This window comes from Chlamydotis macqueenii, chromosome 2 (assembly GCF_036417535.1).
Source record: "Chlamydotis macqueenii isolate bChlMac1 chromosome 2, bChlMac1.mat, whole genome shotgun sequence".
In the NCBI taxonomy this organism is placed as follows: Eukaryota; Metazoa; Chordata; class Aves; order Otidiformes; family Otididae; genus Chlamydotis; species Chlamydotis macqueenii.
Window position 1 is genome coordinate 152,150,979 of NC_141557.1, and position 13,203 is coordinate 152,164,181.

General features: G+C 40.7%; 1 protein-coding gene across 8 annotated transcripts in view; it reads right to left on the minus strand.

Moving 5' to 3' along the window:
* The window catches only part of MTSS1 (MTSS I-BAR domain containing 1), a 127,802-nt gene that overhangs the window by 7,261 nt on the left and 107,338 nt on the right, over positions 1 to 13,203 (minus strand). For 4 of the 8 annotated variants that reach the window (XM_086741261.1, XM_086741256.1, XM_086741260.1 and 1 more), the window contains exons 8-11: positions 12,039 to 12,146; positions 11,004 to 11,101; positions 8,827 to 9,037; positions 970 to 1,089 (exon numbers count right to left, since the gene is read on the minus strand). In XM_086741261.1, the coding sequence (XP_086597387.1) occupies positions 970 to 1,089; positions 8,827 to 9,037; positions 11,004 to 11,101; positions 12,039 to 12,146 (537 nt within the window). The remainder of the gene's footprint in view (positions 1 to 969; positions 1,090 to 8,826; positions 9,038 to 11,003; positions 11,102 to 12,038; positions 12,147 to 13,203) is intronic. The other 4 variants (XM_086741263.1, XM_086741262.1, XM_086741259.1 and 1 more) reach the window with 2 other exon arrangements.

Here is a 13,203-nt window from a genome sequence, read left to right on the forward strand (position 1 = left end):
CAGAATGAATACGAAAATATACTGCGACTCATGTTCTAGGGAGAAAACTTCTGTATCTTAAAACAAACAAAAGAAAAATCTTAGCTTTGCTGCAAATAAACAACAGAAAATTGATACAATGCTTGGTTCAAAAGTGAGATTGCTTGAAAATTGTTATTTGTATATAACAAATTTCAAACATCAATCTAGCAGTCATTGTCACCAGGCTGAGCAGCTTTGCCTTCTGTCCATGAAAGCAGCACACTGTAAAAAAGCCTTTGCACTTTAAGCACCCTGCAGATTGCGAACACAGAAACAAAACATTTCCAATACTGGCAGCATTTGCATTGGTGGCATTTATTCTACATAGCTGGACAGAGAGGAAAAGCATACAGCCTTCGAACATGACGTGTTCTGGCTGTGTGATAATATGGAAGAAAAAAAAAAAAAAAGAAAAAAACAACAGCAAGGATTTACCAGATGAGAATGGAGACCGCTATCGCTTCCTCCCTCGATTCAGAGTGTATCTACTCATAATTTATTCCAACCATGTGTGTTTTGTTTTCCTTTTAGTTTTGGTCAAAACCAGTCCCCAATTGCAATTGTAATGTGTGCTTCCTAATGGGAGAGAGGGGAGAAGCCACAAACAGTACAGCCTAGGCAAGATGCTCTCTGTTAGGCAATTGGCCGGTTTGGGCAGTGTTCCACAATATCTCCGACTAGAAAAAGTGGACAATGAGCTTTTCTTAGAAAATCGCCTCTGCAAAATGCCCCATTTGTAGCTTCCCCCTAGCAGCTAATTTAAAGACAAGTGTGCTGTGGTTTATTCAAACAGAGTCATTTCTAAGGGAGCGTGCAACAGTTCCTATTCTCATCTTCACAGGGAAGAATCTTGGCTGCGTCCCATGCATGGGGTTTTTTTGTCCAAATGTTGCTGGGTTTGGATAACAAGCTAGTAAGTTCGCATGTCTTTGAGATGAAATTTTTCACCTTATCTGTGGAGGCCCAAGCCCCCATGGTGGAGCCTGAGCTGACTGAGGTGGGGGAACTGCACTCGCTGACTGACTGGCAGGTTTCAGAGGCTTCTGAAGAGGCAGAGCTGGACGAATTCTGCAGCGTAAAACAGCACAGCAAGGCAGGGAAAGGATACACAAGCCACCAAAAAGGGAAAAAAAAAAAGACACAAACAAACAAACAAAAAAGACAAAAAGCACATACACAGAGAGACACACAGAAGAGAGGGAAGGATGAGAGAAGCAAAGGGTTAGGGTTTTAAAAATCGATTAGAAACTGCTCAAAATCATTGCTAATGTTCAGGAAATCTATGAGAAACAAAACAAGCCATTTGCTTAATGTGAGAACTTGCCACGCTGCTTGAGAATGAGGGAATCGAGGCAGCGATCTCAACTCCTCATTGCAATTTCAGCGTCTCAATTCTGTTAGCTGTCTCAGAGCAAGAAGCTGAGGGCACCTGCGGTCCAAACATGCAATATACTGAAACAACTGATCTCTACAGAAAAGCAGATCATCAGTACTTCAAAGACACAAAGTTTAGATTTTAAACATGGAGCAGCAAACGTCACTTACATTCACAAGTTCTCAGATATTCTGATCTGCAAAAGTGCCTTTGAAAAGCTCATCTGAGTTCAAATATTATGGAACAGAGAAAGAAGTGATACTTACCAAAACCGGAGGTTTCCAAAGAGCATTATCTGTATGCATGTGCCTCTGCGGGTAGTATGCATACACCAAAAGCACTCTGCCTCAAGCATTTCTGCCCAGTAGCCAATATGAAGGTACATGGACACTGCTGAGTGCATCAGTGGTGGCATGTGCTTGCCACCTGCTTTCTCTCAACAGCAGAGAGAGAAAATATCAGGGGCTTGGATGGAGAGGGAAGAAGAATGCAGGATACAGAGTGCCCATCAAACATCTCAAACATTTTGCTCCTAGCTAGGAACTTATCTTCCAATTTTCAGTGCATGCCTTTATGTACATTTGTTGCTGTAAGACCTCCATGACAGCATCCACCTCACCTAGAGGCAAGCCAAGGTGAATAACCATGCGGACCACTTTACCAGCTACAGTGCTATCATACATCTTCCCCTCGAAAGCGGCATCACCCTCAGGAGGGGTGGTGTATGTGTAGGTCCAACCGAGTGCTTGCAAAAGGTCAAGAATACTGGCAAAGTTGTCAGGGCAGTACTGAGCTCCATCCACGGTCAGGAAATTCAACACTAGCAAGACTAATTGATCCTTTGGTAGTCCAAGACCTGTGAAACGAGTCCATCTAAGGATATCCCTGGCATTTTATTTAATGACAGCAGAGAGAATGGCTGAGATATCCAGAAATGCGCTCTTGTATCAGGTTGGTGTAGCAAAGCCTCAGATTTCAAGGAATGATATTTTGAAGAGGAAGGGAAATCTCATCTGAAATAAAATTTCATTACTTAACTTTAGATGAGATCTTGGGGTGAGCTTGCAATAAAAAAAAGATAGCTGGATAAGAGGCACTGTAGAGGAGTAATTACTGCTAACACCCAGAAGTTGTCTCCCTGCTCACCAGAAGCTACGTATAAAGAATGTACAGCTAATTGCCTAGATAAAAAGAGATGTCAGTCTCCCGAGACACAACAGCATCACCATAAGGATTTTGGTGAAGACTACTGGGGCTGTTGAGAAGCCAACACAGCATCAGCATCTTCAGCTTATTAGCAAACTGTGGATTTAAGTGAAACTTTGCACAGATTGTTAAAAATTAAAAAAAAAAAAAAAGTAATGTGGTGGATTATTTTATAGAAATAACTCACATCCTGTGCTGACATGAGATCAGATCTGTCGGTGACCTGTCAAATGTGTTTTGGGTGCAAGCAAGCTCAGCTAACAAGGCTTGTATTCAAAGTGCAGTAGGAGTTGAGGTGAACATAAGATCAGAAGAAACTACAACAAATGACATGTAGCTATTAAGGAGAGAAGTGAAAAGTATGCAGTGGGGTACCTGATCATACAGTGGCTTGATCTTTTGTGGAACTTGTCACATTCTTGATTTAATGCAACCCGTTTTACAGGAGAAAAACCTCTAAAAATCAGAATACTGACAAACACAAGCTGCAGTTGACTCTGCCATCAGACATAACTAAGGCATACTAAATGGAGATGAGCTTCTTTTTTCTATCCTTAGAGAAAAATACATTATAGAAAATTAGCTTTTAAAACTCCAAGTTCTCCCTGACATTCCAGGTAGCTCAGCAAAAGAAACTGTTTGAAAAGCCCCATGAAAACACTCACACTAGCGTTACATTTTGTCCAGGGGGGGAAATAAAAAAAAGAGAGAGACAGAAAAATGTCATTTCAAGAAAACACTTTCTGAAACCTCATGCTTAAGGCCTGAAAGACCCTCCTGGGTCTGCATACTCTGCACACGGCAGAGTAGTGAAGGGTTTGAGTTCCAAATACCTTATCGCACTATCTTGCTTTCTGCGGATGCCCTGATGATGACAAATGAGAATTTGGAGTTTACACTGGATAGATGATTCCTTTTTACAAGCCAGAAACTTCAAGTAATGGTAGAAATGGATCATAAATGAAGTTTATTAGCAACAAAGCTGCCTGTAGCAAATACATGGGAAAAGGTCAAAAATACAAATTCTGAAGATGCAAGGAATTGTTCAATTCACTTGGCGTATAGAGAAAAAAGACTGGAAGTGGTGAACTTATTTTTACAATGAAGTGACTCTAAGGTGAAAACGAGATGAAAGAAAGGACTCTCCCACTAACTCAGTGGGCCATCTTCTGCAGGCAAAGCTAGACAAAGGATGAACCAAGATCCCATGGGGAAAACATCTTGGTAGTTGAAGGAAATGCAAGAGGTGCTGGTAGGGAAACAGGGTCTCCTTGTCTTGAGACACTTGCATGGCATAGGGAAGGGAAGCCTCTGTCTTGCTAAAAAAGGACTACAACAGTGAGAAAACGATGGAGAGGGAGGCAGAATACTATTGAACTGGAGTGCAAGTGGCAGAAGGTCAAAGGCTGCCTACATCAGATGGCAGAAACAGTCTTGGATGGTTGGACTCAGGTGTGGGAAGCACAGACCATCCTTCATTTCTTAGCAGGAAGTACACGAGGGGCTGAAAACAGAAACTGCACAGCTACTGCTTGGGCAAAAGGTCTCCAAACTTTTGAGCGCTTGTTCTAAATGCACACCCCCTGGGAAACGTGCCCTTGGGAGCACGCATACAGGCAAACACTGGGCAAAGCAATTTCTATTCCACATCCCACACAGTGAGAAACTTGACTACGGGATTTTTTTTTCAACTTTTTTTAGTCAATTCCTTTTCAAAATGACTGTTTAGTTTGAATAATTTCAAAAATTAGTTTTCATCTTTCTATTTTAACTCCAGGAGATTTTTTTTTTTTTCACAGCTGCAATAATGGTGGTTCTGCTCTGCTCTCAAATCATCTCTTCTGAGAAAAAGCTTAAAGTTAACAGTCTCAGCAGAAAGCTAAAATTATGCTTTGCACAGTAACAACCAGTTCCTCAAATGTATGTTATAGATATGTAGCTCGGTATCTGGTCTTTCAGACGTTGTGCCATGGCTTGTTCTTGGATAGTGTCCCGCTGCTTGGTGCGGTACACATGAATTACAGCAAGGATATATTTAAAAAAAAGGCTGTATTTTGGGCTACTGGACTGTCTGATTATATTTTCCATCTGTGTCTCACTAACCTATAAAAGGACTGCAGTTATCTTGGATTACTCGCATCCTTTGTTTGCTACGTTTTCCATTCAAATATAGTACTGCTTTCTTAATCCCTTCCCACCTGTGTGTACTAGACAGGGCTTCCTGGGCAAGGTTTTCCTGGGAGACCAAATCCTAATGAACAGCTTGGTCCAATGTCCCTCGACAGTCAGCAGAAGATGTCTCGGTTACCTTTCAAAAAGCTTTGGATAGCGACTCAAGGTCACCTCCTCAATTTGTCTCACTTCCAGGAACATGTCTCTACTAACTCCTCTTTTCTAGTCAGGGACAAAGTGTTGGGAAACTTAACTTAAAAAGGAAGTTTAGGGGAAACAAATACCTGGTAATAATTTACAGATGCATTTCAGGGTTTTTTGTTGTTTTGGTCTTTTTTGAGGTCTGATTTGGGAGCATTTCTTAATTTACGTGGAAAACTGAACAGTCATAACGACGTATTTCCCCTACTCTGACTTCAAGGTATTTCACGCAATGGAATCTCCTCAAAAGCAGAACCTTTCCAGCTTGCTAATCTGTACGTACAAAAGCAAGTTCACGTTTAGTTTCCCTCTATTTCACTGTTTAGGGAAAGCGATTTTCAGAATATTCTAACAATAAAGACTTAGTCCTCTGCTGTTTGACAACACAGCAACAGGTTTTTTTTCCTTCTTCATCCATTTCTTCCTCTTCCCTTGCTTTCAACCTCACAAAGTCATAAGCAGCCTCTAAAATCCAACTGTGTAATTGCTTCCCTGTGCGTGTTCACTCCAAGTCCAGTGGATCCTTCTATTATCATTCCCCTAAATCAAACATAACTGTACTACTACCATATTACTTCATCACAGATACTCCCAGACCTCAGTTTGTCCACTACATAGGGTAACATGTGGGTTGAGCAGCACCAGCCATGTTCAATGTTCATCCAAGAGCTACTCTGTGAACCCAGGGTAGGTCCCTCAGAAGGGCTTTACAAGGTGTCAGTACATGCCATGGGCAATGCTGGCCAGGGCTGACCTCCAATCTGGCATTTAGAGAAACTGTTCCACTCCAGAAAAAGAGCTGTGGTGCTTTCCCAGCTGTTCAGCTGTACCCAAATGCTTAATTAAGATTAAAGCATTTTACGGTGACCTTTCCACATGTACAGTTATCTGTTACCGGCTAACACTTTTACTCCCAGTGATGTTAACACCAACGCTGTAGAAGAGAGATCACACTAAACCAGTGTAAGCGCAGAGTCTGGTTTTGTAATTGTTCTTTTTCCTATCTTCTACGCAGATCGTGATAACTGCAAAGACTTACTACTCAGCAGCTACAGGCTGAACAGCAGTCTTCATTCTGCCAGCCTTCTCTCATCTGGTATAGCCTATATGGTGTTTAAATCTCTACTTATTCCTTGTTTGACATTACTCCCCCCTCATCTGTGATTTTGAATAAATTAAGTTTAATTTTCAGTGACACTTGCTCGTCTAAAATGGAGGTGAGAGCATAAAAGCTTCACATACCTCATATATTCTCATTCCCACAATACTGGAATGTTATGTAGCCCTCTTCTTTTTTTTTTAATCCATTATTAAAAGAAAAGGGGCTTTATTGCCTTCAGAACTACTGCTGCCAGTAGATGCCACAGCATGTAGCTAGCAAACATCAGCAAAGTGTCCACCTGTGCAAGATATATCGCTTTTAATTTCCTTTGTTGAATCCGGAGCTTGCTTTTCTACTTTCCCAGTGTCACTACCAGAAACAATGACATCAGTGTTTTAGAAACCGTCAGCAGCTGATATCGCTGCTCCTCCCCACCCACCACTGAACCTCAAAAGCATAATACCGGAAAAAAGATCTGTCAGTTGGTTAGAGACACACAACACGAAATAACGCTGTAAACTGAACAGCTTCTCGGGAAGCTCATGATCACAATCATCTGTCAGCACAACACACACATTTTACTTAGTGCTGAACATACAAAGCAAGACACTCAAGCAAAGATGAAGCAGCCAGGCAATGATCTGTTACCTTTTCCTCTGCGTAAAGGTATACAGAACTAGAGACACACAGAGCACGTCTGTTTGTTATACCAACACACTACGCTTGTCAAGTCAACGCCACGCTGCTGCAGCCTTCTACAGCTCATGAATAGCTCGAGTGATGCTTGGATCAGTTTGCAACTTTATGGACAGTTTCTAAAACGAAGTGGAAGCACATGAACTTAGCTGGAGTAAATCAGCATGACTTCCATCGGCTTTCAGGATGTTCTGCCAGCTGATACCAGCCTAAGTTCTCTCCCCTGCTTAACAGGGGAACTTGCAAAGAGAGGTGCTGGGTTTTTTCCATGCTAAGGGCTATTGCAAAGTTACATCTTCATCTGCAAACATGGCATCATCATGTAGATTACTGCCCTTTTATGTAGGTGCAGTGGGTACTACAGAAACCAAAGATGATGCTAGCACGTATAACTGATGTATGTATCTTAAAAGTCAACTTCCTTACCTTGTTACTATTCCAGTTTACTTTATTATTGCTCATTTACTTTTTTTTTGCATTTCACTTAGGTTAGCCATACGCAATCTAAACAAAATATTCATTTTATTAGTGTGCACAAAGTTCTTCTGAATGTCCTCTATTAAAAAAATGCTGATATGTCCAGACTGGGGACACTGCAGAAGATGCATTCATTTGAAAAGAAAGCATTTACATTAAAATGAAAGAGGTAAATATATTAAAAAACTGTTGAGCTTCCCTTGAGAACATGTTCCAAGTCTAAGTGAGCCAGTATTGTTTTGGATGATAACCTAAACATTTCACTAAGGGTGCTACTTACTAAATGTTCTGCAAAAAGTAAGGGTCTGTGTGCTGTCAAAGGTGGTCTAGGAGAAGCTTAAGTGCGCAGGTGACACTTGGTAACCACTAACACTGAGATTGTTGGCTGCTTGTTGATTGTGAGGATTAAAGTTATCACTGCCTACAAATCCACCTACTCCCCAACACAAGAAAAGGAGTGCAACCTCCTTTATTGAACTAAAGGACAATCTTCTCCTGTGACCTCAGGGTATATTAAAAATGAGCGATACTCAACAACAGGGTATTAGGCCCATTTCAGTGGTAACTAAGATTTATGATGGGAAGGTGGCAGTTCAGCCTTGTTTAAAAAATATCCCAGTTGCTGTGTGATTTGCTAAAAACCTCCCAAAACAGAAAAGAGAATTTAGGTGCTGAAAGATATGTGCTACGGAGACTCGCAAACCTCTCCCTGCAGATGGCCAGCAGTTTTTATAGGAATGATGCCATGAAAAAATAGAGCAGCAGCTTCCTTCTGCAGACCAAAAAATGCTCTGGAAAAGTTTTGCTTATATTTATAGTGAAATCCTCTTAGTTTGACAGGGTGCAGGACATTATCCTATATGACAACACAAACACTCATTTCTTATGAGTTCCATAAAGAATTTAAAATACTTCTCATTTTCATGCAGAAACCTTATTTCTGCAAGGTACTCAATTAAGAGACAAAAAGAGCAAGCCCATCCACACAGAGGGATATAATAAAAAAGAGCAAAACCATATGATACTGCTAATGGCATTTTGAGTATTTCAGGTCTTTTGCAGGGGAGGAATAAAACTTGTCTCTCTGCTGCCAAAGTCACAGGTATCAAGACCAAGGCTGTCAGAAGGCTGTTCTGGCACTGTTATTTGTCTATTAAACAGTAAACAGCCACCAGTTATTAACAACTTGCAGTTTGTGCAGGATATTAACTGGTAACCTCAGTGGGCAAAGTGAGTATTTATTCTCTCCTGTAAGGGGAGACTTCTTGCTCTCTCTCATCTGTATTTATCTGAAAGTTAGGCATCTAGGCTCGCTCCAGGGCCAGAGGGAAAACCAAATCCCTCGAGAGCGACTCATCCCTTTCTTCAGTGCTGACCGCAAAAGCAGCATAAATCACTCCAGCTAGAGGCTCAACTTCTAGATGGATGAAGTGCAGTGAGACAAACCTTACCCTCAGTGTTTAACCTGACTCCAAGGTACCCCAAAACACACCAGATCCTTTTTGTGAAAAGTGAGCCAAGTTACAGAGTCCAGCTCACTGGACGCTCAGGTTGTTTTTCTCATGCTTGCACGTACCTGGTTAGGTGCTTCTGGTGGCATGGGGGATGGCGATTTGGACTGGAAAGCATCCTGGGACATGAATCCAGAATCATGGGAGGACACACTGGACAGCCTCATGGGTGCCTGCTGAGGCAGATTGGAGCTGCGATAGCGATAGTGTGAACTAGGTGAGTGCGAGTGCGAGCCACTGGACCGGGAATCACTACTGTTAACGCTGTTCAGACTGCTGTGAGAGACAAAAGGAACAAAGAAAGGAAAGGGGAGAGGAAAAGACACAAGGGCGGGGTGGGGAGAGACCCATATACGGTACAATTAACATTCCACATGTCTCTAGCAACAGGCAGCATAAACCGGAAAAGAAAAAATGTTGACAAATTAAGTTTATATATATATATATATGCACATATATATCAGTAAAGAACCATAAGCAGTTGCAGTATCCCTTGTGACCAGAGAGAAAATGGCATTTTACCTTAGATTTTACTCAAATGATCAAATTCTTGAACCACTCAGAGCTCAAGTCAGGTTAGGGATGAAGGGATCACTACATGCTCTCTCTAGCATTTGCATAGCACTTGCACAAAAATTGTCTGCTGATGGCTCTCTCCTGTTCCTAACTTACACCTTGCTGCTCTTGTACCATGGTTCAAATTTTCAATGGGACCTTTAGCAAGGGGTCCAAAGGCATCACAGTTCATCTAAAAGTCTGCCTCTAGGCATGCCGTTGCAGTCAGTCAGAAGGCCAACATGTGAGACTTTTGAAAGCATCATGAAAACCCTCTGCTTCAGAGTACCTGGTACAAGTTTTACTCACACGAAGGCTTTCTACCAGAAAAAAAGCATGCGATGGCATGCCGAGTGAAGTCAAGCCTCTGGGTGTGTAGCTTTAGTTAGTAAGAAAGACGACGAGAGAATTAAAACCTCAAGTTAATATCCATGGAAAAAAAAAATTGATTTTACAAAGACATTGATTTTTAATCTTCAGTACCCATGAATGACAGCAACGACATGCCAGCCGCAATGTGGGAGCCTTTGAAGTTTCCTGCTGGGGTGGCTGAGCAGGACTAGCAGGATGCATCAATCTACAGGCAGTTTCCTGCCTTCACTGGCAGCAGCCTGTTGACTAGCTGGGGAGGACTGCACCTCCTGCTCACAAATTCCATCTAACACACAAGATGTGCAGTTGGCTTGGAGCAGAAGAGGAGCTCTGCCTTATTTTACTGACATACAGGTTTTACCACACAAGAATATGAGATTGATTAGAAACAGATGATGCGCTTTTTTTTTTTTGCCATTTTCTTTTACAGCTTCAGGATATTGCATCTTTAAGCCTGTGCTCATTGCTCTAAATATGCATGTTTTCACATATATATATAAAAGTATTGAAGTTTTTTTTATATATATCTGCATGCAGAGACAAGTAGGTACATAGAAGAAATCATGTTCACTTGCTCTGACATGCTATAGGTAACTTTGCTCATACACAGGGAACCTGTAGTACATTATTCATAAAGCAAACTAAAAGGTAATCATTCGAGAGCAGCTGGAAAGGTGCTGAGCAGAATACACAAGCACGTATCTTCCTTTTCAGTGAAAGGAAAGAGTAAACGTAGACACCAGGGTATGGAGGCAACATGCTACTAAACTGTTTTATGAGAGAAAACAGTTTTTACGGAGAAAGCATAGACAGAATCTAGTGTTTCAACATATTTCAGGACAGCATTAGACAGCATTAATGAGTCAAAAAATCTGTATCAAAAAAGCATTTCCATCTACCAGACTGATAGGGCAATTGCCAAGGATGTTTTTCCTTTTCACACACTTTAACTTACTGATTAGTAACAGCTACTTAGAATAATCTAAAAAGTCATTACATGAAAAACAGAAAAGGAAATTATGAATGAACAATCTCAGAGCTTAGATCAGTACGGTCTGCTCTTTGATCTCACATGGATTCAAGAGAACTGAATCAAAAGCATCTTCAAGTTGTCTTGAGCTTAAAAGTTGTTCAGTCATGCCCATCCTTTTAATGTTCCCAGTCACACACTTAAACAGAGAAAGACCATGAGGGATTGATTTCATTAACAGTTGTTATTTAAGATTTAAGTACGCATACAAATTCATACCACAGTCTGAACTTTCCTCCCTTTGCCCCCAAACAGGTTAAAATTAAATATTACCAGTCTACTTACCTGCAAACACTAGATTTTCTGGACATGGTAGTACTGGGAGAGGATGGAGGAGTCTGATAAGACCAGCTGTAATCAGAACCTTTCAAATCTAAAATTACCTGATGAAAGATAATCAATAGCATCAAGGACGTGGAAAATTATTTTCCCCTATTAACAGAAAGCATCTGCTTGTCATACAACATTCATCACCACTACAACCTTTCAGTGCCAATGGACCCAGCCTCAGTTTTCTTTCAGAATTACACTGTTTATATTACACAGGAGAGTCAGCTTCATCCTTGGCTTTCCAGGAGCTACCACACTTCAACATCAGGGCTACTATCACAAAAGGAAAGTTCAGATTCAAATGGAAAAATCTTTACAGGTAAACTGGAGATTTATTGTATCCATGTTGTAAGCTGGGTTTTTTTGGTGGGATTTTTTTTTCACCTTAAACAAAACTATTATAGCCTTACTGTTTAAAAACTCTAATTTAAAAAAAATAATCGCAGATCCAATATTCAACCACAGCAGAGGTTCCCTCCTTTACACTTCCAGGTCAATTATAAGGTGATTAAGGTATGACAAGAAAACTGAGTTCACACAGCAGGGTTGGAGCAAAAGATCCTATTTGGAGTCATTTAATGATACACATTTTCCTATGCATTTTAAGGACAGCATGGAAAAATGTTCAAATGTTAGACTCCATGAAGCTATGTAATCCCACCAATCTTGCGACCACATAAAGATACGGACGCTCAATTGCAGGGTGAGCAAACGACGCTCATTCCTCATGTACCCTCAACAGAAATCGGGAATTGCATATACTTCAAAGTGTAATTGCTACCACTTCACGTTGGTCTCACCAAATACTTCAGGGGCACTCAGTTGGTACTTCAAAATACTGCTTATGTTAAAAATTACCTTGCTGCAGTGAAGCATCTATAAAACATAACATTAAGCTACTAAACACTAGTAGTCAATATTTCTTATAACACAAAAGGAAAACTGGTACAAGCTACAGATAAAAATGTTTTCCAGGTAACAAGAGCTAACCTGTTCACTTGAAGATGGCAATTTGTGTGGATCCATGGTGAGACTTTTCAGGTCATCTGATATGGTTTGTAAATGTGTTATTTCTCCTAGCATTGATATTTCTTCTTCCTGAAAAGAAAAAAGAGCAAGGCTAATCACAGTCTTGGTTTTAAAAATCAGACCTGTAACACAATATACAATCTTTTTCTTTTTGCTGATGACTGTGGGAATGCCCACTGGAGTTGCTTTTTCTTTGCCCATTAAGCAATCACTATTATGAAAGAGGGCTGGAAACATGAATTTAGAGTTTTGTAATTACTTTAAGATTGCTGTAAGTCCTGAGGCCCAGAAATCCTTTCTCTCATCAATGAAATAAATAAGTCTCAGCCCTTTTTTTTTTGATATCTTCAGAAAAAGTATTGGTTTTGCTTCACTTGGAAAAGATTTAACTCTTCTATGTATACTCAGTAATGTGCCATTAAGGATTTTAGCTTTGAACCTAAACAGGTGTTAAATGTGTACTTTTTGCTAGTTTTTGGAGACTTTGAGATAAAGACCCTATACAGGTAGAGAGCCTTAATACATCTGATTGATTCTGGCTCAAGCTACATGAACAACTAACTCAGATGATTCCTGCACTGTAAATTACCATAGTAATCCCTTAGCTACCATGGTAATTTCATCCAGGTCTTCAGAGTCTGCAATGCACCTCCTCCTGCTCAGCCATCACCTCCCTACTTCTCTAACCATGGTTTTTGTTGAGACTGATGCTCTTTGTAAACAAGCATTGGGAACATCTTCCCAGGACACTGGAGACCCTTCAGAAATGCATCATGCTTGCACAAAGCCACAAACGATTCATCGCCGGGCTTCAGACAACCTGAGATTATGAAACTATACTGAACTGAAAGAGCTGTCATGTAGGAGGAAAAGATCTGCCAGAAAATTGCATGGAAGCAGCCTGCAATCTGTCAGATAATGTCATTATATGCACAGGGGAGGTCTTGAAACATTTATCAGTCCTCGCACTGGAGTAGGTAAGGAAGATTTAAATTAAAATGTGATTTTAAGAAAAAAAGAAGTGGAAAAAAGTGTGTTAGCAATGTCTCAGGTTGGTATATATAGGGCACTCAAGCCCCCTTAAGTCTTTGTGCCCATTGTTTTCCCATTAGTCATCTTGAAAGCA